Source organism: Rosa rugosa, chromosome 2, assembly GCF_958449725.1.
Source record: "Rosa rugosa chromosome 2, drRosRugo1.1, whole genome shotgun sequence".
Taxonomy (NCBI): Eukaryota; Viridiplantae; Streptophyta; class Magnoliopsida; order Rosales; family Rosaceae; genus Rosa; species Rosa rugosa.
This window is the reverse complement of record NC_084821.1, coordinates 67,067,516-67,090,814: the sequence shown is the minus strand read 5'-3', so window position 1 is coordinate 67,090,814 and position 23,299 is coordinate 67,067,516. Positions and strand designations below refer to the sequence as shown.

Below are 23,299 nucleotides of genomic sequence, written 5' to 3'. Positions count from 1 at the left end.
AAGGTGTGTCACAATTTACGACTAACGATAGAGGTTTAAGTTCAAATTTTGTGGGTCGGGAATGGTCAATAATGAGGGGCTACATTACACAATCGGAGATGTCCACATCCGAGTGCGAGGTTACTCGATCAACACTGGGATTTGGTTCGTAGTTTTGTTATACCGCAAGTACTCTGAAACTTCAAGAATCTGCGATTGTCCAAAGAAAATAAAGAAAATGAAGTATATATCTTAGAAATTATGCATGGTTGTCTTAATCCTTGGGAACCGGAATATTCGAGAAATTATGATTAATAATCAAAGTTTGATTTAATCTCCCAACTGAATTCTCCTTTCGTTGCATACCAAGTCAAGGATACGAATCTAACAGCGCGTCAATGATGCTATATAATCAAGGTCATGTAATTAGGTCTACGTTATTAATCAGAAATTCAGAATACAATGTCTTTTTGTTTTACATTCCACACAAATAGGCTCTTGGTGCCTCTTCTCATCACCTGTTTGATAATTTGTCTCGAGGGAGTTGCAGTTCAAAATGAAAAAATTGTCACTAACGTTGGAGCAATCATTAATGCTGATTCCCGTATCGGCAAAGAACAGAAAGCTGCCATGGAAATTGCAGCTGAAAGCTTCAACAACAAGTCCGGCAACACTCGTGAACTAATCCTTCATTTTCAAGACTCCGGGGGAGATCCCTTTCTTGCTGCTTCTGAGGGTATAATTTAATTGAATGATTGATACAAATAACACCATGTAACCTGTTTTCTTGGATAAGTACTTAAGGAGTTTTTTTTTTTTTTTGGTTGCAGTTGAAGAGTTGATAAAGGAAAAGAAAGTAGAAGTGATAGTTGGCATGGAGACTTGGCAGGAAGCAGCTCTAGTAGCTGATCATGTGGGAAACCAATCTAAAAAAATTCCGGTAATTTCATTTGCAGCACCAGCCATAACCGTGCCACTAATGCAACAGCGTTGGCCATTTCTGATACGAATGGCAAGCAATGGATCTGCTCAGATGAAATGCATTGCAGATATAGTTTCTGCATACAAGTGGAAAAGGGTTGTTGTGATATACGAAGACGACGGTTATGGTGGTCAAGTTGGGTTGCTAGCTCTTTTATCTGAGGCTCTTCAAGATGCAAATGCAAAGATTGAGAATCATTTGGTTCTTCCGAGACTAAATAATTCTTCGATGGCTAAACCTAATTGGGATGAAGTAGAAGAGCTGTTGAAGCTTCCCACCTTTCAGTCTCGGGTGTTTATTGTTCTTCAATCATCTTTACCAACAGTGACTAATCTGTTCAGCGTGGCTAGGAAGATGGGACTTGTAGGGAGAGAGTCGGCTTGGATAATCACAGAATGTATCACCAGTTTGCTTGACCCTCAAGGTGACGACTCTATGGAAGGAACTCTGGGAATCAAGACCGACTACGCCACTGAGTCTAGTTCTTATGCTGAATTCCAGAAGGAATTCCAAGCTAAGTATGCAGAAGAAAATAACTCCAAGCCAGGAATTTATGCTCTTCGAGCATACGATGCTATTACTGTCATTTCAAAGGCCTTAGAAAGGATGCCTAATAACACCACTAGTACTAGCCTTCAGAATATGATAACTACATTGTTGAGCAATTACAAGGGTTTAAGTGGGAATATGCACTTGAAAGAAGGTGAAGCACTGTTGGATTCTCTGAGATTCAGGATCATAAATGTTGTGGATGGGAAGAGGAACAAAGAGTTAAACTTTAAACACGAGAACCTCACACGTGCGCCTCAAGGCTGGGGAATGCCTACTGCTGGGAAGCCAATGAAATTTGGGGTTCCAGCTGGTAACAAGCACTTCGGTAAATTTGTAAAGGTTGAGCCCAGAAACAATTCATCATATGACTTCTCATATGACGGTTTCTCCATTAGAATTTTCTACACGGTACTAACTCATTTGAATTATCATCTACCATTTGAATTTGTACCCTTTAAGGGTTCTTACGATGATTTGGTAGAAGGAGTTTATAACAAGGTAAAAATTTCAGCTTTATTTTCTTTCAATGTCCATCTTTTCGTACACACACACACATACTTGTATTTCTCGTTCTGTTCTTCTGCTGCAATATTTGATTTATTTTTGATAGAGATTGTTTTTGTTTTTGCTTTTCATGTTCCTCAAAATATCAATAAAAGACTTTTGATGCTGCTGTTGGTGATTTCACTATATTACCTGAGCGAATGGAGAAAGTGGAATTCACTCAGCCATATATGAAGTCTGGTTTGTCAATGATAGTCGTAGAAAAATACGATGAATCAACATGGATGTTTGTGAGACCTTTCACATGGAAAATATGGGTGGTGAGTGGTGCCATCTTAATCTACACTAGTTTAGTAGTATGGTTCCTGGAGCGCTCAAGAAATCCAGAATTTGATGGTTCATTGAAGAATCAGATTGGCACAGCAACTTATATCACTTTCTCCTCCTTGTTCTTTGCTCACAGTAAGTTTTTTCGGGATAATCTTACAAGCCTAATTATAAAAAGAGTCAGTCCTAAATTGTTAAATCAAATATCAATCTGACCTATGCATGGTTTCATGTTACAGGAGAAAAAGTATATACCAACTTTGCTCGGGTAGTATTTCTTCTGTGGCTATTTATTGTATTGATCTTGAGCTCAAGCTACACTGCTAGTCTTTCTTCCATGCTTACCACCCAACGACCGACCTTAAATGTAACAACTGAAATGTTAAACGAGACTGATGCAAAAGTTGGTTGGGATGGAGGTCCATTTGTCTCAAAGTATCTGTCAGATACTTATAGATTCGATGCTAACAACAGAATCAATGTAAGCAGCGAAAACAGCTACACTGATGCATTCAAAAGCAAAAATATAACTGCTATGTTTCTTGAACTCCCATATGCTCAAGTCTACATGAACGAGCTCTGTGAGGGATATACTTCAATCACAGAACCCTATGAATTTGGAGGATTTAGCTTTGTAAGTAGGAACTAAATTGTCACTGGTGTTATTCTTTATATGCATTGAAGATATCTACCATCTTTTTAATCGATCTAGCGAAACTTATCAAGTGATTATTTCATGTTCATGATGCAGATATTCCAGAAAGGCTCTCCAATAGCTAGGGATTTCTCTAAGGCCATTCTAGAGCTATTGGAGAATGGATATATCAAGCAACTTCAAAATGAATTATTGACTCCCGAGAAGCAGTGTCCAAACACTAATAGTAGACCAAAAAGCTTGAGCCTTAATAGCTTTTCGGGTCTCTATGTAATATGCGGTGCTACTTCCACCCTGTGTCTTCTACTATCTTTTACCCCATGTGTGAGGAAGTCTCAGAAGCAAGAAAAGCACGAAGGCAATGCAGGTCCAAGTGATGAAAGTGTCCTTCGATCCCAACACTCCAACAGTCCGCAGGCCTTCACATCCGTAGAAATCGAATGCGTGCCGCAGAGATGAATCAAACTAAGGAAACAAAAGAACAGACTGCCCCTAAAAGGGTTGTATTCGCTTCTCTCACTAAAGTAGTTGATGTTAAACTTACCTAGCTCCATTACAGATACTCCATCGCTCAACCCACATTTGACTATATTAGTTCACTCATTTCTCAGAATATGTAAGATACTTGTATATAATTATATATAAATGCTTCTTTTACCAACATTTCTCTTATTCATAATCTGCATTACCAGTCTCTGCTGAAACTTCTAAGTTCCACAAAAAAAAAAAAAAAAAAAAAAAAAAAAAAAGTAACGTCAATTATAAAATGAAAACGGGGGTACATTTATCTCAACAAGCTTTGTGGAGGTTTCGGTAGTTCGTCTCCCTCGTAACTTTTTATCTTTTCTAATAAAATTTGGGGTGTCGGGGAGTTTTTCCCTCACCGCTTCAGAGGAAACAAACTTTGTTTACCGGGAAACTTGCAAGTTCCACCAAGAAGCACCAGTGGTCTAGTGGTAGAATAGTACCCTGCCACGGTACAGACCCGGGTTCGATTCCCGGCTGGTGCATTTTTTTTAATTTTTAATATGTTTACGGAGAGCTTTCAAAACCTCTGCTGGATTCAGATGACCCAATAATTATTCAGACTCTGAGCTCCGAAACTCCTCCATTTTTTTTTTGGGCAACCCAATCTTGGTACTTCTCCAAAATGCGAAGAGCCTCAAGGATCATTACCTCATCAGCTTCAAACCTCAGCCACCGCGCTTCATCTAGTTTTGCTCACCCCAAACACTCCTTCACTCCTTTGTTTGTACCACAAACTCACCAAAACCCAGAAACGCAATCGCTTCCCGGTGGTTTTCTGAAATGGGGTTCGCTTGGTTCGGTCAGAGCTTCAAGTTTTGCTTCTGGGTTCTCGCCCTTGAAGCCCAAGCCGTTGGATTCCATTATTGACATTCATAGGGTTAAGGATCGCTCACCTGAGGACATTGCTTCAGCTTGGGACGATGTAAGCTTCTCCGTGCCTCTAAATGTGAATTTCTCTATCAAATTTTATATCTTTGCAGTGTTTCTGAACTGGGTTTTGGTATATTACCGTGAAAGTTTATGTCTTGGATGCTCCATACTTTCTAGTTTTGTTATGGATTTAAGTTTTAGTGCGTCAGAGTTTTCAAGTTTTGTACTTTATTCCTAGTTTAGTTGCTGTTTTATGTGGTATCCTGGCGCAATTGATTATGTATCAGAGAAATTGATAGTAATGAGCTAATGAGTAGTTTCTGGTTGCTTGATTACTATGTCGATTTATGTGTCGAGTTTGTTTGATTCAGTATCACTTGGGAAGAGGACATATTGGTGCCTCAATGAAGGCGAGTCTGTATCACTTGTTGGAGCATAGAGCAGCAGATTGGTAAACTGCTTACATGATGCTTGATCTCGGTTTTTTGAGTTTCCTCTGTTTGTTATGTTAACTTATGTATCCTCGCAGCCGGTATTTCGTCATTCCTTTGTGGAGAGGGAGTGGTTATGTCACAATGTTTGCTCAAGGTTTGGTCTCTAATCATTGTCTTTGTATCATTTATGATTGTTCACTGCACAGTGGATAGGATTTAATTATTTCTTAAGCCAATTTTCCTATGTTCTTTCGGTTTGTTGTGTCTGAAAGCTATCTATATTGGTATCTGCATTAAGGTTATTGATTATACACAATCGGGTCACACTTCAGATAGTATTCAGACTTATTTATTCAATATCTGCTACTCATTCTAGTTATCACTGGTAGATCCTACGTTTGCTACTGAACGGTGTAAATATTGTTGTAGAAGCCATATGCACCATACCAAATATGGGGTAACCAATGCTTAAACTTGCGTGTATAGTTTATATCCTTGTTTGTCTTCGTATTCTACACTCTTTATTGATGTTGTCAAAAAACTAGGTAAGGCTTAGCTGATGAAACCTCTCAGGATGAGGGACATTGTGCCCTTGGTTCGAAATCATTGAGAATTTGCTTTCTAGTATATTTATTAGTGTATACTATACTTCACATAGAGTCGAAATACACAACGAAAATGGGGATTCATAGAGTAAAAACCTAAATAGTCAAAACAAAATTTCTTTGTTTAGAAGAATTCAATAACGCCAATATGCCTGTCTTGTATCTTAGTTTTCCTTCAAACTTTCTTGCAGTGCAGATGCCACACATGATTTTCACTGGTCTTGAAGATTATAAGGCAAGAGGAACTCAAGCTACTCCCTACTTCACTATGACGTATTACAATGAATTTGCACAAAGCAAGGACATGGTGCTTATCCGAGGCGATGTTGTACTCCCCAGCAAGCTCAGTGACTCAGAAGCAAAATGGCTTCTGGAGACCACCCAAACCTTCTATTTGAATGATGTCAGGTACAAGTTGGTTGAACGGTTCAACAAACAAACACATGATTTCGAATTCAAGGATGTCTTGCAAGCACTGGATATGCCCAATCTGTGATTTCCCCAACAGAAAGGAATTTTGGCCTTATAGCAGTGATAGAAGTTTTTGATAATATCATTGACCATTCTGTTAGATGTACTGATCAAATAAGAAAGGGAGACTCATGCGGTGTAGCAAAAAATTCAAACTCAGTCATACCCTGGAGATTCTGATTTCTTTTTTCATTTACTTGTGGATTGATGATTTGCTGTTTTATACAGTAAGCTTGAGATTACGAGTTAGTTCCATCATGCCTTTGTTCAGCTCTTGAGATTATGTTGCATTTACCAATGTTTTCGAGAAAAAGTTTTCTGTAGCAGCCAAGATTACATCTTAGAGTAACAAACTAAAGAAAACCAACCAGCAACAGAAAGAAAGGGCCTGAAACCTCTATCAATCAGATGAAAAACAAATTGCATTAGCATGCAATCATGTAGTGTCTTCTCATTGGGGTGCTGCAAAAAAGATGAGAAAAACAGCAATATCTGCATCAACATGGAATGTTCATCGGGTTGCTGCCAATCACGGTAATGCTGATGTTGATACTGTTGCTGTTGCTGATACTAATGAAGATCTCTCTTGGTACTCTCAGTCTTAGAGGAGAGTCGAAGAATTTCCGGGTAATTTGATCCTTCAGTACTTCATAGCACAAGGTGATCCTTTTGAAATTGGCATTGGCACTGGGATCGTTTGGTCTGCAACAGCAAAGCCTTTGCTATGTAGGCTTTTGAGATGGCCTTCTTTCCAGGCTTTGAACCTTACTGATGGTCCTCTTACGACTTTCATGTACTTATCGATCTATCGAAGCTGTGCTAAAACATTACAACTTAGAGGGGTAAAATCTTCATACGTTACTTGAAGTATCACAAAATGCATTTTTTGGTCTTACATATTTTTAGGGTGTCTGGCAATACTTCTGTTATAGATAATATGCGACTATTGTAAAATTGTGAGGATATTTTCAATAGACAAAGCACTTTCAGAATGAATTGATTCCTAAACCCAACATCTCAACCTTTCCGTTTAGGCTTTGAACTCGGGGACAAGTTCCTAATTGACATGGGGCCCACTTTCAGATTGTAGGATGAACTGATGAAGTTTGTATACATGGATAAATAAGACACAAGAATTTATACAAAGTCTTCATATTGTATAAAATTGAATACTGCAAGTAATGTACACATATGCTAATGGTGGAAGATATGTAAGCATCATGTCTATGCAAGAGTGTCATAAAACTTCTGTTGTCAGAATTATCATTCTTGGCCCTTACCAGGTCACCAGGGCAGGAAACTATTCACTGCTACTGGATCTTTGCTTCCACCCGTTGGGTCAGGGTCACCAGTCAGTTACTGTTCATCGAATATTTTTTTTTAACTCCACCGATACTTTTATCACATGTACACCACCGACAAAGTTTTTGAATAGTGTGAAAAAATTAAAAACTCCACCGACACTTTTATCACATGCACACCACCGACAAAGTTTTTGAAAAGTGTGAAAAAATTAAAAACGACCATTTTGGCCTAAGTCGAAATACTGCCTGCCTAGGCTTGCCTTTCACTATGAGTTGATATACTAAGCTGCTCAGGCACGGTTTTCTTGTCCAAGGACTAAAAAATTGAAATTTTCGGCAATATTTCCCCGAAATTTTCGTTTTTTTCACTTGTCAAAATTTTTGTAACCTTCCGTATAGATTTCGACGGATATTTTGGAAATTTCCAGAAATATCGCGATATTTTTCTGGAATCTTCGGTCTCTTCCCCGTTCCCACTCTACCTTTCTCCAGATGCAAAGTCAACACCACCCTTTCCCACATGCAAGATGCAGCATCAACATCAACATCACCATCACCATCACCATCACCATCACCATCACCATCACGTGGCCCGTGACTGAATTTCAAATAAAAAAATCAACAAAATCACCAAGACTCGAACCTTGGTCACTCCATTACTCTTTGAGAGCCTTGGCCAACTCTGCTGTACATACACTCATGTTATTTTTGCACCATTCTAATATATGTTCAATTAGCCTACGAATCTGAAAACTTAGGTGCATGTCCAATCAATAACTAACATGGAACAATCTATTACATTTTGAATTTTATTTACCAAATTTTCAAAAAATTTACAACAACATTTAAATTTTGAACTTCTATAAATAGGGTTTAGGGTTCCACTTATTCCTTGCACCGAAAGAACAAAGTTTCTTTCTTCTTTCTTTCACTACTTCTTCACTCTATAATTTTGGTAAGTAATAATAATATTACCTAACCATTTAGTTCTTATTGTTTATTTTATTGTTCTAATTAATTGACATTTACTACTTTTAATATTTGGTATCTTAATACATTCCTTAATTTACTTAATTGGATTTAGGGTTTAACTTTATTTGCATACCTAATTGCATATCAATACTTAGTAACAATGTTACTAATTACTATATAACAATGTTTATTCAAGGTTTTCTTTTCATATATAGTAGACAACTGATAAAACAAACATATCCAAAAGTTTCACTTAAAATTTTCATATTTTTCTTGATTTTTTATCAAAATCAATATATCCTCAAAATTTCCGTCGAAATTTCTGTTTTCGGGACTATCGATATTTCCTCGAAACTCGATATTTTAGTCATTGGTCCTGTCCTACCCCAGGGAATGGCCGAAAAGAACAAGGCGATGGCAGCTGCAAAATCTGATGAAGCAAAGGATACCATTGTGAGTTAATTACAAGGAGATTTCGTAGTGTCTTCTGGAGATTTCTAATAGCAATCATCTTAAGAAAGTTTGTTTGATGATGTGCAGAAAACTGAAAAGCAGAATACTACAACTGGGTTGCGAACATGCAATAACATTTTGGCAATGACAAAGGTGAAGGGAATGAAATGTTGGAGAATTTTGGAATACATAGTTATGAATGCATGAACATTCTAACTGATCTTTGAATAATTTGACATTGTTCAAAAGCACCTTCATTTATTGGTGTTTGAGCCCAAATTAACATTTTCCTAACAAGGAAATGTCTTGAAGGAATCCAGGCCAATATTTGTGGTCCAAACTATATATTTTTGACAAGTTTGGAATATATTATTTAGAGGCTAAATAAAGCCTACTTTGAGATCAAGCAATCTGGAGGCAAATCTTAACATTGATTGATTTATTATTAGGGGTCGTGACCACTTACCCAATTTTAGTCTAAAAATTGTCCACTTACTCCACCAAGAGTTTTTTAACCCCATTTACCCAATCTAACATCTATTGACAGTTTTGCCCTTATTCATTAACTCTCTCCTCTCAGACTCTCTCCCCTCCCAGACTTTCTCTCTCTCTTTGCCATGGCTGCTCCGGCGCCCCACCTCCGGCTTCCGGCCAACACCGCCATTAGAGACGATCTCAACCGTCATGGGTCCCCCAAGCCAGCCCCAAGATCGGAGCACTGCATCCAGATTCGAATTGAACCTCCGAGCGCCGCCGTCACCCAAACCACCGATCCAACGATTGCGTCCCGATTCGAATTGAAACTCCGAGCGCCGCCGTCACCCAAACCACCGATCCAAGGCCCATTGCCACAACTCAGCCCCAACGCCGATCTGATTTCGATCCCAGCCCGATTCGACTCCGCTCCCCTTACACAACCACGCCCCGACCACTCCTGCACTGGCCTCACACTCCGGTGGGTGCCCAGAGCACTTTTTTATTGGTATACTGTGAGCTCCGATAATAGGGAAGCAAAAAAAAGAAAAAAAAAAAGTGAATCAAGTGTGTCTGTAGTGTATTCATTTTGGTTTTGGGTGTTTATGCAATTCACTTGAGGACAATAATATGATTATTGGAGGGTAATAATATAATTATTGGGGGCAATAATATTATTATTAGGAGGCAATAATTTGATTAGTGGGGAGCAATAATATGGTTATTGTGTATTATTAGGGGGCAATAAATTCAGATGCCGGAATCCAGTCACCAGTCCGGTAGCCGGATTCCAGATTCCTGTGACCGGTAGCCGGATTCCGGTCACCGGTCGCCAGAGTCCGGTAACCAGTCGCCGGAGGCCGCGGCAAGCCACTGGTCACCAGAGTCAAGCAAGATCTCCAATGACTTCTTTCTCTAAGTGACAAAGAAGAAGAGGGCAAAATTGTCCCAAAAATAAATAAAAATGAAGAAAAAAAATACTTAATTGGGTATTAGGGAAATAATCTCTTAGAGTGTTTGGGTAAGTGGGGTTAATTAACCCCAAAATTGGGTAAATGATCATTTTCCCTTATTATTAATTATCAAATATTTGATAATTAAAGACAGTTGGTTTGCTTACAAAGATTGTGCAAGAGGGGAGGGGATATTAATATGGCAGCTGCACCAATCGCTCAGATTATGTGGGTTATGCAAGTTAATTATCAAGGATAGTCATGTGTTGCAATTAAGGTGTGATGGACGTGATACAATCATCATTAATTGCATTTAACAAGGAATATATATGCAATACATGCATATCCAAGAGTTGGATTCTAAGGCAATTATCTTGCGTGGAAGATAGCTATGTCACATAGGCAATCTATTGTTACCTATGATATTTTATCAAGACTCAAAACACTTTTGATTGGATGAGTGACCTAAAACATAGCTTATCTTTATTCTTTTAAGTATGAGATGTCTTGGCAATGTTTAACTCTTATTAGGAAGGTGAATCCGCATGTTGAAGATGCTTGGAAATCAAGTAAGACGAAATACAAAAACACACACACAACTGAACTAATCTCTACAAATTATCAAAGCCTCCCCTGGAGCAAACCCTCAAGTTACGTTGAACCCAGAGATAGTCAAGGAGTGCCTTGACACCGAGAAGTTAAGGAACTGTTTGGCTCCAGTTTTGTTGCAGCTGGTCAACAGTCTCTTTTCTTGCGTGGGCGTGGGCGTGCCAGCACCGTTCAGGTGCGGTCGTCGGGGGTGTCCCTTGACCTGACTTATTTCGAGCGACTGTAGACGAGGAGAGCACCAACCTCGTCATGGGGGTCTTCTGTGCCTCGTGCTAGAGGACTTTGTCTTGTGTCACCAAGTCGATACTCAACGTTGTAGGTCGAGCAGAGCGAAATCACCGGGAAATAGAGAGAACTTGTCAAAGCGTGACTTTAGCTTAGCTGGTTTGCGAGGGCGTTACCCTTGCTTGGCTGGCCATAACTGTTGTAGTCGCGGTACTTTACCTTAGCTTACTTCCATGTGGTTGGGCCGGAAACGCTGCTGGACCCCTTGCAGGTCCGGTTTTCCAGTTTTGTCTTTCAGAAAACTGGACCGAGGAAATGAAGGTTTTCCACTCCAAACTAGCTCTTGAACTATTCATAAGAAATGATCCTTGGGATGTCTAGAATTAATCTAGAAAGTTTTAGCTCATTTAGATTTCGTTTGGTTAGTCTGCCGCCCCTCCTTCCTTGTTTAGCTCGGTTTCTCCTAGCGGAAGTAGGAAAATGTGCTAAAGTTGACTTTTCATTTTCATGCTTCCATCATTTCTTTTTCTTGCAGCTCGCATAATCTTCCATAATTCTGCAGGCAGGCTTTATTTAGCCTCTAAATAATATATTTCGAACTTGTCGACAATATATAGCTTGAGCCACTGACATTGGTTCAATTTCTCCAAGACATGCATTGTCAGGCCAAAATGCTTATTTTGGGTTCAAACAAGAACGCCTTAGCAACCTTTGTGCTTTGTCCATCTTTCCAGTGATTGCTCTGCTCAGTCTACAACACTGAGTATTGACACTAGAGATCACACCGAAAGTCCTTATCCGTAAGGCATATAAAAGAACCTTGTGACGAAGTTGGTGCTCTCTTTGTCCACAAACTTGAGTAAGAAGTCAGGTCAGAGACATCCCCGACAATCGCACCCCACGGTGTTGGCACGCCGCGCACACAGCAAAAGAGATCGTTTGCAAGCCTTCTTGGTCAAGCCAAACAATTGGAGACAAGACAATCAACCTATCTTGGAAAGAAGTGTCAAAAATCTGATGTGTCCTCAAGCACACCTGCCACAGGGTAAGCAGAATCTTTTTTAGCTATCTTTCTGGCTTCTTTTTGGTATTAGTACTCCCATATTTTGGGAATAGCTCATTTGCATTTGTTCCACTTTGGTTTTCATTAGTTTAAGATAGGTTAGGATAAGATGACTTCTGTCATTGTTTATGCCAATAGAAAATGAAACTCGTTTTACTTGGTTGGAGAGAAAGAAAGAAAGAAAAATCACCTATTGTTCATGTTTCATCAGAGCTTCTATACCGTATACATCTGCTATGCATGTAATTTTTTTCATATCTTCGTCATAACAGACTATTCCTCATCTTTTTGTTTTTTGATTTCTTGAATTTTTGCCACGTTATTTTGTGAACTTTTGCTTTCAATTTTTTATAACTTTCTTTCAATCTACAGTTCCAGAACAAATGACACTACTATAATTTCTATGTTATGGAAATGTCTCATCTTTTCTGTCTCCGATGGGAGATGCAGAGTAATAGGAACTGCACAAATACTCATAGGCAAGGCCAAGAAACTTTTGAACATCGAGAATAGATATCTAGCAACAAAATCTGGTGATGTTGAAGTGTCTGGCATCATGATAGATATGATAAAGAATAAAGTAAAAGAAAAGAATGATATATTAAAGATAATGGACGAGCTCCAAAAAGTTATTGATGATATGGAGAAGGTTGAGATGAAAGCTAGAACAAACAAGATGTTTCCTTCACTAATCGATCTGATTGAGTGTCATGAAAAAAAGGTGTTTTGTCCTTAATTGGCTATGAATGTGTGAAAGGTGATTTTTTTTTTTATTATACTGTGGGTGGACCTAAAACTCTTCTTGCTGTAAGCGGATCAGGAGCTTGGAAAGTTGTTGAACATTTCAAGGAGTTTGTGAAAAAAAAAAAAACTGTTTGAGACGGATGAGCAAGGAACTGTTGTTCTTAAGCATAGTATAATAGGTTCGAGGTTGACTGACTAGCGTCATGATAGATATGATAAAGAATATATAAAGAAAAAAAAAGAAGAAGAAGGATATATTAGAGATAACGGATAAGCTCTAAAAAGTTGTTGATGATATGGAGAAGGCTGGGATGAAAGCTAAGACAAACAAGATGTTTCCTTCACTAATCGGTTTGAATAGGTATCACGAAAAAAAGTGTATTGTCCTTAATTAGATCAGGATAATGGACGGTGATTTTTCTTATTATAATGTGGGTGGATCTAAAACTTAACTTGCTACAAGCATATCGAGAGCTTGGAAAGTTGTTGAACATTTGAAGGAGTTTGTGAAAAAAATTCTGTTTGAGATGGATGAGCAAGAAATTGTTGTTCTTAAGCATAGTATAATAGGTTCAGGGTTGACTGACTACCATCATGATAGACATGATAAAGATACATTAGAGATAATGAACGAGCTCTAAAAAGTTGTTGATGATATGGAGAAGGCTGGGACAAACAAGATATTTCCTTCACTTATCGGTCTGAATGGGTATCATGAAAAAAAAAAAGAATTTTGTCCTTAATTGGATATGAATATGTGGAAGGTGATTTTTCTTATTATAATGTGCGTGGATCTAAAACTTTTCTTACTGCAAGCGGATTGGGAGCTTGGAAAGCTATTGAACGTTCCTTATAACTTAAGGATGACTCTATCCTGCTCAGATCAGGCTTAATGGATATAAGAGAATTTTGAGCCGGACAACGTCACTGTTCCTAGTTGGATCTAAATGGATGGGTGATAGTTGTGACACTCACGGTAATGAAGTTAGTGTGAGTGGATCAAGTGGAAAGAAAGCTCTCGAACACTTTAAGAAATTGAAGAAGGAACATCATTTTAACAAACCCAATGAAGCCGCCATTGACGTTTTGAAGCAATGTGTTGTGCTTGCTGGCCTTTGTGATCTCGATATCGGAAGGTATTTTCAGGCAGCTACTCTGTCATTAGATTGTTTGAATATCCATAAAAAGAGGTACCGTGTCATTAGCCAATTGGGAAAAATCTTCAAGGATCAATGTTGAAGAAGATCTACGTCACACATTGTTGCTTATAACTGATGGATGACCCTAATCCTTCAAACATGAGGAGGCCTTGGAGAAACTAATTTTTGAGACGTTTGATGGGGTTGTGTGAGTCCAAATTCTTGGATTTAGAACAGATATAATGAAGATAGTGAGGATCATCAAATTTAGCACTAAGGAGGTAGTAGCGCTTGTCAAATTCCAACCCAATGTTGTGCAGGTGAAAAACATAGATATGCCTGATAGTTTCAGGATGACGAAGTCGACCTAGGAGGGAATTAAAATCATTGGCGAATATTTTAAAAACCAAGGTTGGTAAAATTTCATGCTTGAGGTATTGTTTCTGTGGAAGTCAATCTTCTAATTGATTAGGTTGTATTAACATCAGTGTTTTGATAGCCCAAAGAAAGTAAGGTCCTTTAGACACTTGACTTGAAATTTTAATGCCTATGAGGCACACCATTTGTTTTGAGAAGTTCGAAGTAAATTATGTGGGAATTTCTTTTGCGGGATTTCTCTTCTTTGGTTTGTCTATTGAACATAAATGGGTTACTGAAACAAACATTAATACGGGTGATCTATATGAGTAAAGCAACTTTATGGTAAGTTTTAGTGTCCTTTGATCACAATAATAAGCTTTGCATCGTACAATTAATCTAGCTTTTTCAAGAGTTTTGTTTCATTCTGTAGGATCAAACCGTAACCGAGCAAAAATGCAAAGAGAAGGAAAAATTGAAAGCAAGAAAACTCCGAAGATATATTGATCGATGAAAAATGAGTGGGTTTACAAGCATGGATTTATACTCGAATGGCTAAAGGGATAAGGCCACGTGGCGAACATGTGGACGTCCCAATTAACAAACCCTAATCACACTTAATTAGAACTAATAGAATTAAGAACTCACGTTCCTAGCACGCACACGACTAAATAGTAAAGTCCACATATATTTCCTAGAGTGAACAGGAGAACTAGAATAGGCTGAGATCATAACAACAAGAGATGAGCTGTTGAATGGCCCTATATTGCGGGCTCGACTGCAGTAAATGCTGTTGACAGTCAGTTACAATCAAGAGATGAGTTGTTGGCCATCTTGAAAGAAACCTCCAAGTGGCTCAATGTAGGATGAAGAATTTCTATGATAAACATCATACAGAGAGGTCCTTTACTGAAGGTGACTGGGTTCATTTGAAGTTGCAGCCATATAGGCAGCATTCAGTGGAGAAACGATTGGTCCATAAGCTTGCTCCTAGATACTATGGCCCATTCTTGATTGAACAGAAAATTGGTCCAGTTGCTTACAAATTGAAGCTACCTAGCTCAGCCAAGGTTCACCCCGTGTTTCATGTTTCTCTACTAAAAAAGAAGATTGGAGATGCTGCAGTGGTGTCTGCTCATCTGCCACCAAATGTTGATCCCCACAACCCAAGGTGGTATCCAGCCAAGATACTTGACAGGAAAATGTTCAAAAAGGGTAATGCCCCTGTAACGAAATGGCTAATTCAGTGGCTTGGTACTGCTGTGGAGGAGGCCACCTGGGAGTAGGCTGCTGAAATAATGCATAGGTTCCCAGACTTTGAAGCTTGAGGTCAAGCTTTATTTCAGGAGGGATGGAGTTGTTATGATCTCAGCCTATTCTAGTTCTCTTGTTCACTCTAGAAAATATATGTTGACTTTACTATTTAGTCGTGTGCGTGCTAGGCACGTGAGTTCTTAATTCTGTTAATTCTAGTTAAGTGTGATTAGGGTTTGTTAATTGGGACGTCCACATGTTCGCCACGTGGCCTTATCCCTTTAGCCATCCGAGTATAAATCCCTGCTTGTAAACCCACTAATTTTTCATCGATCAATATATCTTCAGAGTTTTCTTGCTTTCAATTTTTCCTTCTCTTTGCATTTTTGCTCGGTTAGGGTTTGATCCTAACACGTTCTCTATAGAATTTCGAGAATATCGTTGTGTTGTATGTCATTCCACTTAAAATGAGTCTTAAGGTCATCATCATAAACATCTGTATTGTGATTTATCTGTCAATTCTTAGTCTCTTCGGTGAACCACCGAGTTATGAGAACTTGTGAGAGCATATCTCTTCTATTTGTGATAAAGATTTTTGCATAAAAGTACATTTTAGTATACACGTATAATATAGGTATGGTTTACGTTTTCTATTGCCATAATTTAGTTGGAACACTAATACTCGGGAAAAAACATCTTATTGTATGTCTTATTCTCTTGATTAGGGAGCTCTATAGCTTGGTCAAACGATTTATCTTGTCAAACAACTCGTTTGTAGTTTTTTTTTTTTTTTTTTTTGTTTTCAATATTGGACAAAATATTAATGAATTGCCTCATAGTCACAATACCATCTCAATTTTAACAAAACTTTTATGTAATCATCAGTTAGATTCTTCGTCGAGTGCAAACACATGTGGCTACACGTCTTTGGCCAATTGGACAATTAGGGCCATAAAGCTCGACTAAATTTGTGTCTTAGTTATAAAAATCTCGTCTTTCATTTGAGCGAAAATCAATATGAGTCGATCACGGAACTCACTTACAAGACAATCTCTCAAGACTATCGAAATTGAAAACTATTTTATTTTGTCATAAAAATTGAAAAGTAAATTGCATAATGATTAACTGATTATAAATTATGGAGTAAATTGAAATTTACTATTTTCAGTATTTCACTAAATAGAAAACATTGGGCCTATATTTTAGTATATTACTAAAATACAGACTGTGAGAGACAAATGTATCTCAACCACATGTATTAAATTAAAAAAATGAATTTTTTTTTTTTTGAAAGGAAAAAAAAAAAAAAAATGAAATTATAACAACATAAAACTGTATAGTTGTTTTTAACCGTCAGATTCACTAATTCTTTAAAAATTATTCATTTGGTGAATTGGTGAGCAGCACTTGTAAAGGTATACGAAATATTACGATTATTACCTTTCACAAAACGGTGACGTTTAAAATAGGAAGCAGATAAAGGGGTCACTCCCATCTACGTTTTACACATCAAAACCCGCGGCTTCTTCATCATCTTCTTCTTCCTCCAGTCACTTTCTCTCTCTTCCTCTCACTGTTTCACTCACTCTCTCTCTCTCTCTTACTCCCAAAACCCAGTAGGTAAATCCCAAACCCCTCTACGGCCCCCCAAAAACCTCTTTTCAAATTCTACTATGAAATATTCTCTAACACCTTCTTCTTCTTCTTCTTCTTCGATTTCTAATTATTATTACAATTTTTTGTTCCCAATTTCGCTCAGCTTCTTCTCCGAGCCCTACCAATGGCGGCGCCAGCAGCTGACCCCTCCGACGAGGCCAAGCACATCGAGAAGCTCTACGAGTTCGGCGAGCGACTCAACGAGTCCAAGGACAAATCCCAGGTCCTCCTTTTCTCCTCAATTCAATTAATTTCTCCTTTCTAGGGTTTTTCTTTTTTAGGGTTTTGGGTTTTAGCGTAATGGGGGTTTTAATTGTCTGTGGTTTCAGAATGTCAAGGACTACGAGGCGATTATCAGTGCGGCAAAGACGAGCATGAAGGCCAAGCAGCTGGCTGCACAGCTTATTCCCAGGTTCTTCAAGTTCTTCCCGGAGCTTTCATCGCCGGCGATAGATACTCATCTTGATTTGATTGAAGAAGAAGAGCTTGGGGTCAGTTAATGTTTACATACACAGCTTAATTGAATGAAATAGGTGCTAGCTATCTGTATATGGTAACTGGAAATTGTGGGATTCTGCTTTAGAAAATGTAGTGATTGTGTCTTTAAATAGATCAGTGTGACATAGTTGAAAAGATATGTGTATCATAATTGCTGTATTGCTGTCATTTGGGTCGTATGGATTGTGCAATTCGGTTCTATGTTTGACTTTTTGATCATTGTAATGTGCAGGTTCGAGTGCAAGCTATTCGGGGGCTTCCCCTTTTCTGCAAGGACACCCCTGAACACATCTCGAAGATTGTAGACATTCTTGTGCAACTCCTGCAAGCTGGTAATTTTTTTTTTTTTTTTGGTGGTAGTAGGAAAAGGACTGTGTTCTCAGGAGTATATTGATTGTTTTATATGAATCTGATGTTTGTATTTGTTGATGCTTTTTAGATGAGTTTGTGGAGCGTGATGCTGTGCATAAGGCTCTTATGGCCCTTTTGAGGCAGGATGTGAAAGGTAAATATGATCTGTTTCTGAGTTACTGAAAGAGTATTTTTTATTGGATAAATTGGATATAAGACATGTCTTTGGATTGTAGGATGAAGTTTGTATACATAGATAAATAAGACACAAGAATTTGTACAAAGTCTTCATATTATATAAAATTGAATACGGCAAGTAATGTAAACATATGCTAATGATATGCTAATGGTGGAAGATGTGTAATCATTATGTCTATTCAAGAGTGTCATAAAACTTTTGTTGTCAGAATTATTATTCTTGGCCCGTTTAAGTTAACTTATTTTAATCTGGTGGCCTAAGTTGCATTCTGGACCATTTTGGCCTAAGCCGAAATAGTGGTTGCCTAGGCTTGCCTTTTACTATGAGTTGATTTACTAAGCTGCCTAGGCACGGTTGTCCTGTCCTACCCACCAATTGTGAGTGAACTGTTATACTAATATTTGAGGATGGGGCTTTCTATGGTGTGCTGTTTTAACTTGTATTTCAGTGGGAAGATGAGAAGTTTATCTTCTAGTCTGTATACCTTACTTCATAACTGTATTTAGCTTTATTTATTTGAAGGACATTTTAGAATACAAATGAGAATTTGTAGTGTTTCCCATTGGATGTTGGTTTAGCCTAATCCACTCACTGTCCATTGCATCCCCTGATATGTTCTCAATTATTGAAACTTCTCAAAAATTATCTTTCATGATATATCTTGCCTTCTTGAATGTGCAGCTTCTTTGACAGCCTTGTTCAAGCACATTGGAAGTGTTGATGAACCTGGCCAAGAGGATCTTATTCGTGAGAAAGTCCTAAGCTTTATCAGAGATAAGGTGAGAAGACCACTTTGAGTAAGGCCCAATAGAATACTATGATTGTTATCATGAATATCGTGATGTTAACAGATGTTAATTATTCTCAATTGTAGGTATTTCCTATTAAAGCTGAAGTTTTGAAGCCTCAGGAGGAAATGGAGAGGCATATTACTGACTTGATAAAAAAGGTGCGTTCATGATGTTTCAATTAAGTATATTTGCAACTTTAGAGGTGCCTTTTCTTTCTTTAGTACCTTGTGAAAGTCACCTAGACCTTTTGATTGCCATGCTGTCAGTTCAGTCTGACATGTGGTCCTTTTTCCTTATGTTACCCAGTGAAAAAACCATGTGAAAATTATGATTTTTTTCACTGTTCTGTTTTAAGGTTGTTAGATGTATGACTAATAATGATTGAGTTCAATTGCAGAGTTTAGAAGATGTAACTGGAGCAGAGTTTAGAATGTTTATGGACTTTTTAAAAGGTCTGAGCATCTTTGGGGAGAAAGCTCCGAAAGAACGGATGGTAGAACTTATTGGAATTATTGAAGGACAAGCCGATTTAGATGCTCAATTCAATGTAAGTTCTTGTTTATTAAAGAATATGAAATAGTAGCTAGTAAGCAAGTTCATCATGCAAATTTTACTGCCTAGTGATGTGGAGCGAGTGGTTTTTTTATGTTGGTACTTTAATTGACCAATACCATAAGATGATTTCCCTCATTTCTCATCCCCAAATGCAATGCATCGAATCTGATTTAGGACTAGGCAATCAGGATGATAAAGAATTGGCTGGAGGAACCCCCTTGTCTTGATTTCTTATAAATCAAAGTCATACTACCCTGTTTGATTAGAAGTGGTAGAAAACAAAAGTGAGGCTGATGGAAGTAACAGCAACATATCTTAGAACCATGTCTATTCTACTTTCTCTTCTTAAGATTGTAGTTGGTTGTCTATGCTGTATTTTCCCTTTTAATCATTATGGTGCTTTTAACAACTTAAGTGCAAAATGGTTGGCATACAGGTATCAGATGCAGACCATATCGACAGGTTGATATCTTGCCTATTTATGGCTCTGCCATTTATTGTGGTATGATCTCTACTATCATAGATTTCTCCCTTTATATGATCTTGATGTTTAATGTTTCTGACCATCAACCCTTTTTATTCAATTCATATTTCCTATATAGAGAGGTGCATCAAGCAGCAAATTCCTCAACTATCTGAACAAACACATCCTTCCTGTTTCAGATAAGGTAACATCTAAACTCAACTTCCTGTTATACCCTTTGAGCATGCATGTCAAGTTTCTTGGCTAAGCATTTTATTAATCTAGTTTTCATAGATTGAAATCAAGGTAAAATGTGTTTGTATTTAAAATGTAGAACAGTTTATCATGTGAAATATATAATGTATATATAGATATATGTATGTACATAGATATATATTTTTTATGTGAGATCAATTTTACAATAATAAGGTTCCCCTATATACTTGGTATACTAACTGGAGGTTGTATTATTTGAGCATTGGGCCTCTAATCTTGTTTTGTCGCCTTATGTTCTAGAATTCATACTCAATTACTTAAATAGAGTTTGGTTGTGGCTTTATTTTCTATATGAAGCCAAAAGTTTTTATATTGATCTAATTTCTTTCCTTATACTCTTCTCTTTGCTACTCTTTAGTTATGAGTACTTGGAAGTGGTTGCTAAATTCTGAAGTGAAAACAAGAGACAATATGGTGAATAGGAATAGGAAAGTTATATGACGAATATAATAGTACCTTTAATGATTAAAAAAGTAAACACATGTCAGTCGTTTTGTAGTGTTTTTCATAGAATATTTCATAGAATACTTAACAGTGTTTCTTTTATCTCTGATGCTGCTGTCTTTATGGTGATTTTTTTTTTTGGTTCTCCAATGTCAAACCTAGGATGCTGATTCTAAAATTATTTCTCTCTATCAGCTTCCTGATGAACGAAGGCTAGATTTGCTCAAGGCCCTTGCAGAAGTTGCACCATTCACCACACCACAAGATTCACGTCAGATTCTTCCTTCTGTGGTTCAGCTGTTAAAGGTACCATAAAACTTGAACTTTGATGTGTATGCTTCATTGCTGTTTATCTATTATCATATATATAATGTTCTTTTGTTCTCTCTTTTTTTTTTTTTCAGAAAAACATGCCTCGGAGAAAGACTGGAGAGGAGTTCAACTTCACTTATGTCGAATGCTTGTTGTACACATTTCACCATCTTGCTCACAAGGTTTTGGGTTTCTAGGGAACACCTTTTGTCACTACCTATGAATCAAACAAATATCATGTCGTTCTTACGTGATTGCTTTATTGTATAGGTTCCAAATGCTACCAACAGTTTATGCGGTTACAAGATAGTAACCGGACAACCATCAGATAGGCTTGGTGAGGACTTTACAGAGCAGTATAAGGAATTCACAGAGAGGTATCTACCCTTTTATGTGTAGTTTATTGCATAGTCTAGTTTATACCATTCTTTCTTTATGGCAATGTCCAGTATGCTTGAGCCTATGGGGTAATTTTAGGCTCAAGCATTGCCAACCTTCTCCTTCAGGAAAACAGCAGAAAAGATTTTTCATTCATTGAAAAGGCTTGGCCTTTAATTGTCATGTAAAATTTTATTTATTTATTTTTGAAATTGAGTCATAAAAGTTGGCATTAATTCATTGTTGCACCTTAACCGAAACTGCTATGGGTTGATTGAACAGGTTGAGTTATGTGGAGGAGTTAACCAGGGCTACCATGAAGAAATTAACCCAAGGAATGGCCGAAAAGAACAAGGCGATGGCAGCTGCAAAATCTGATGAAGCAAAGGACAACATCGTGAGTTTTAATTATAAGGATATTCTTCTGGAGATTCTAATAGCAATTATTTTTAAAAAGTTTGTTTTATGATGTGCAGAAAACTGAAAAGCAGAATACTACAACTGGGTTGCGAACCTGCAATAACATATTGGCAATGACAAAGGTGAAGGGAATGAAATGTTTGAGAATTTTTGGAATACATGGTTACAAATACATGTGAACATTCTAACTGATCTTTGAATAATTTGAAATCTTTAGGCACTGCATTCAAAAACACCTTCATTTATTGGAGACAAGAGCATCAACCTATCTTGGAAAGAAGTGCCAAAACCTGCTGTGCCCTCAAGCACACCAGCCACAGGGTAAGCAGAATCTTTGTGAACAATCTTTCTGTTTTTTTTTTTTTTGGTGTGGTTGAGAATAGCTCTTGAGTTTGTTCAACTTTGGGCTTCATTAGTTTAAGAGAGGTCAGGATAAGACGATCTTTGTCATTGCTTATGCCAACAGAAAATGAAACTCGTTTTACTTGGCTGGAGAGAGAGAAAAAAAGAAAGGCGCCTATTTTTCCATCTTTTATCAGAGCTTCTATATCATATAAAGCTGTTATGCATGTAATTTTTTCATAGCTTTGTCACAACAACAGACTAATCACCATCTATTTGTTTTTTGTTTTCTTGAATTCTTACCATATTATTTTGTGGGCATTTTTGCATTTTCTGTCCATTCGTCTGTGTGAACTCTGATATATCTTCCTTAGGCTTTACTGTTAAATCTTGGAGGGAAAGCTGTAATGCATATAGAAACAATTTTCCATCTTAATGAAAGCATGCATATTCGAGAACTTGATTTAATTTGCTTAAACCTTTTGGTGCAGTGGAAAACGACCTGCTAATGCTGCCAATGGATCTGGCAATCCTTCAAAGAAGGGCCGTGGTGCTGGAGGATTACAACATCAGCTTGTTAATAGAGCATTTGAAGGGTTATCTCATGGTGGAAGGAGTGGCGGGACAAGGGGCCGAGGCAGAGGGTGGGGTGGACGCGGAAGAGGAAGGGGTTACAACAGATAGCTTTTGCATGTGATGCAGTGAGAAAAAGTTCAGGAATGCTGGAATGGGAATGGGTGAGAATGTGAGATATGGACCACAGGAATACGTATATGAGAACTGATGATGTATTGATTTCTTCTCTTCGATTAGGAACAAGTTTTGTTTCGTTCAGGAAGCTAATTACTCTCTCAATTCGTGGTGCATTAAAACACTGCTTATTCTGTTCCTCTGAAGAATGGCTCAGGACTAGGGCACTGAATTAGTCCTTTGGAAAAAAAGTGCAGCAGCCCCTGCATCTTGTGTGTGCATCCCAGTGAAGATTGACTTCAGAGGAACAACTTATAATCCTTATAGTCCTGTATGACTGTTGTTAGTGACCCTTGTGAGATGATGAAACCATAAGAACCTGATAAACCTTGTTACTGTTTTGTTGATTTTTATTAGTAACTTTACTGTGATAAAGACTATAGTTCGTTAGTTCTTGCACAATTTTATTT

The 23,299-nt window shown here is 37.7% G+C and overlaps 3 protein-coding genes and 1 non-coding gene across 4 annotated transcripts; all 4 read left to right on the top strand.

Annotated features, from left to right (window-relative positions):
• Positions 1 to 415: 415 nt before the first annotated feature.
• Positions 416 to 3,656, top strand: LOC133733713 (glutamate receptor 2.7-like). Its single transcript, XM_062161355.1, has 5 exons — positions 416 to 715; positions 810 to 2,011; positions 2,173 to 2,479; positions 2,584 to 2,978; positions 3,096 to 3,656. Exons 1-5 carry the CDS (start codon positions 442 to 444, stop codon positions 3,456 to 3,458), a joined length of 2,541 nt encoding a protein of 846 aa, XP_062017339.1. The 5' UTR covers positions 416 to 441; the 3' UTR covers positions 3,459 to 3,656.
• A 282-nt stretch (positions 3,657 to 3,938) lies between these two features.
• Positions 3,939 to 4,009, top strand: TRNAG-GCC (transfer RNA glycine (anticodon GCC)). The gene has a single exon. It is a non-coding gene; the product is annotated as a tRNA-Gly (tRNA).
• Positions 4,010 to 4,062: 53 nt separating this feature from the next.
• Positions 4,063 to 6,160, top strand: LOC133733234 (uncharacterized). The gene is made up of 4 exons (XM_062160883.1): positions 4,063 to 4,449; positions 4,769 to 4,848; positions 4,927 to 4,985; positions 5,628 to 6,160. The coding sequence occupies exons 1-4, from the start codon at positions 4,150 to 4,152 to the stop codon at positions 5,930 to 5,932; spliced, it is 744 nt and encodes a 247-aa protein (XP_062016867.1). The 5' UTR covers positions 4,063 to 4,149; the 3' UTR covers positions 5,933 to 6,160.
• Positions 6,161 to 16,937: 10,777 nt separating this feature from the next.
• LOC133729528 (apoptosis inhibitor 5-like protein API5) lies at positions 16,938 to 23,264 on the top strand. Its single transcript, XM_062157064.1, has 17 exons — positions 16,938 to 17,074; positions 17,214 to 17,333; positions 17,440 to 17,601; positions 17,841 to 17,940; positions 18,048 to 18,113; positions 18,840 to 18,937; positions 19,033 to 19,107; positions 19,347 to 19,496; positions 19,941 to 20,006; positions 20,107 to 20,172; positions 20,883 to 20,993; positions 21,092 to 21,181; positions 21,270 to 21,376; positions 21,660 to 21,774; positions 21,854 to 21,919; positions 22,015 to 22,118; positions 22,631 to 23,264. The coding sequence occupies exons 2-17, from the start codon at positions 17,235 to 17,237 to the stop codon at positions 22,821 to 22,823; spliced, it is 1,668 nt and encodes a 555-aa protein (XP_062013048.1). The 5' UTR covers positions 16,938 to 17,074; positions 17,214 to 17,234; the 3' UTR covers positions 22,824 to 23,264.
• Positions 23,265 to 23,299: the final 35 nt, after the last annotated feature.

Excerpts from the sequence above, each read along its gene's own strand:
- LOC133733713 (XM_062161355.1), top strand. The coding sequence starts at position 442 with ATGTCTTTTTGTTTTACATTCCACACAAATAGGCTCTTGGTGCCTCTT. Across the intron at positions 2,012-2,172 it reads TAGAAGGAGTTTATAACAAG|ACTTTTGATGCTGCTGTTGG; the intron begins GTAAAAATTTCA and ends TATCAATAAAAG. Across the intron at positions 2,979-3,095 it reads AATTTGGAGGATTTAGCTTT|ATATTCCAGAAAGGCTCTCC; the intron begins GTAAGTAGGAAC and ends TTCATGATGCAG.
- LOC133733234 (XM_062160883.1), top strand. The coding sequence starts at position 4,150 with ATGCGAAGAGCCTCAAGGATCATTACCTCATCAGCTTCAAACCTCAGC. Across the intron at positions 4,450-4,768 it reads TTGCTTCAGCTTGGGACGAT|TATCACTTGGGAAGAGGACA; the intron begins GTAAGCTTCTCC and ends TGTTTGATTCAG. Across the intron at positions 4,986-5,627 it reads TGTCACAATGTTTGCTCAAG|TGCAGATGCCACACATGATT; the intron begins GTTTGGTCTCTA and ends ACTTTCTTGCAG.
- LOC133729528 (XM_062157064.1), top strand. The coding sequence starts at position 17,235 with ATGGCGGCGCCAGCAGCTGACCCCTCCGACGAGGCCAAGCACATCGAG. Across the intron at positions 18,114-18,839 it reads TTTGAGGCAGGATGTGAAAG|CTTCTTTGACAGCCTTGTTC; the intron begins GTAAATATGATC and ends TTGAATGTGCAG. Across the intron at positions 22,119-22,630 it reads TCAAGCACACCAGCCACAGG|TGGAAAACGACCTGCTAATG; the intron begins GTAAGCAGAATC and ends CTTTTGGTGCAG.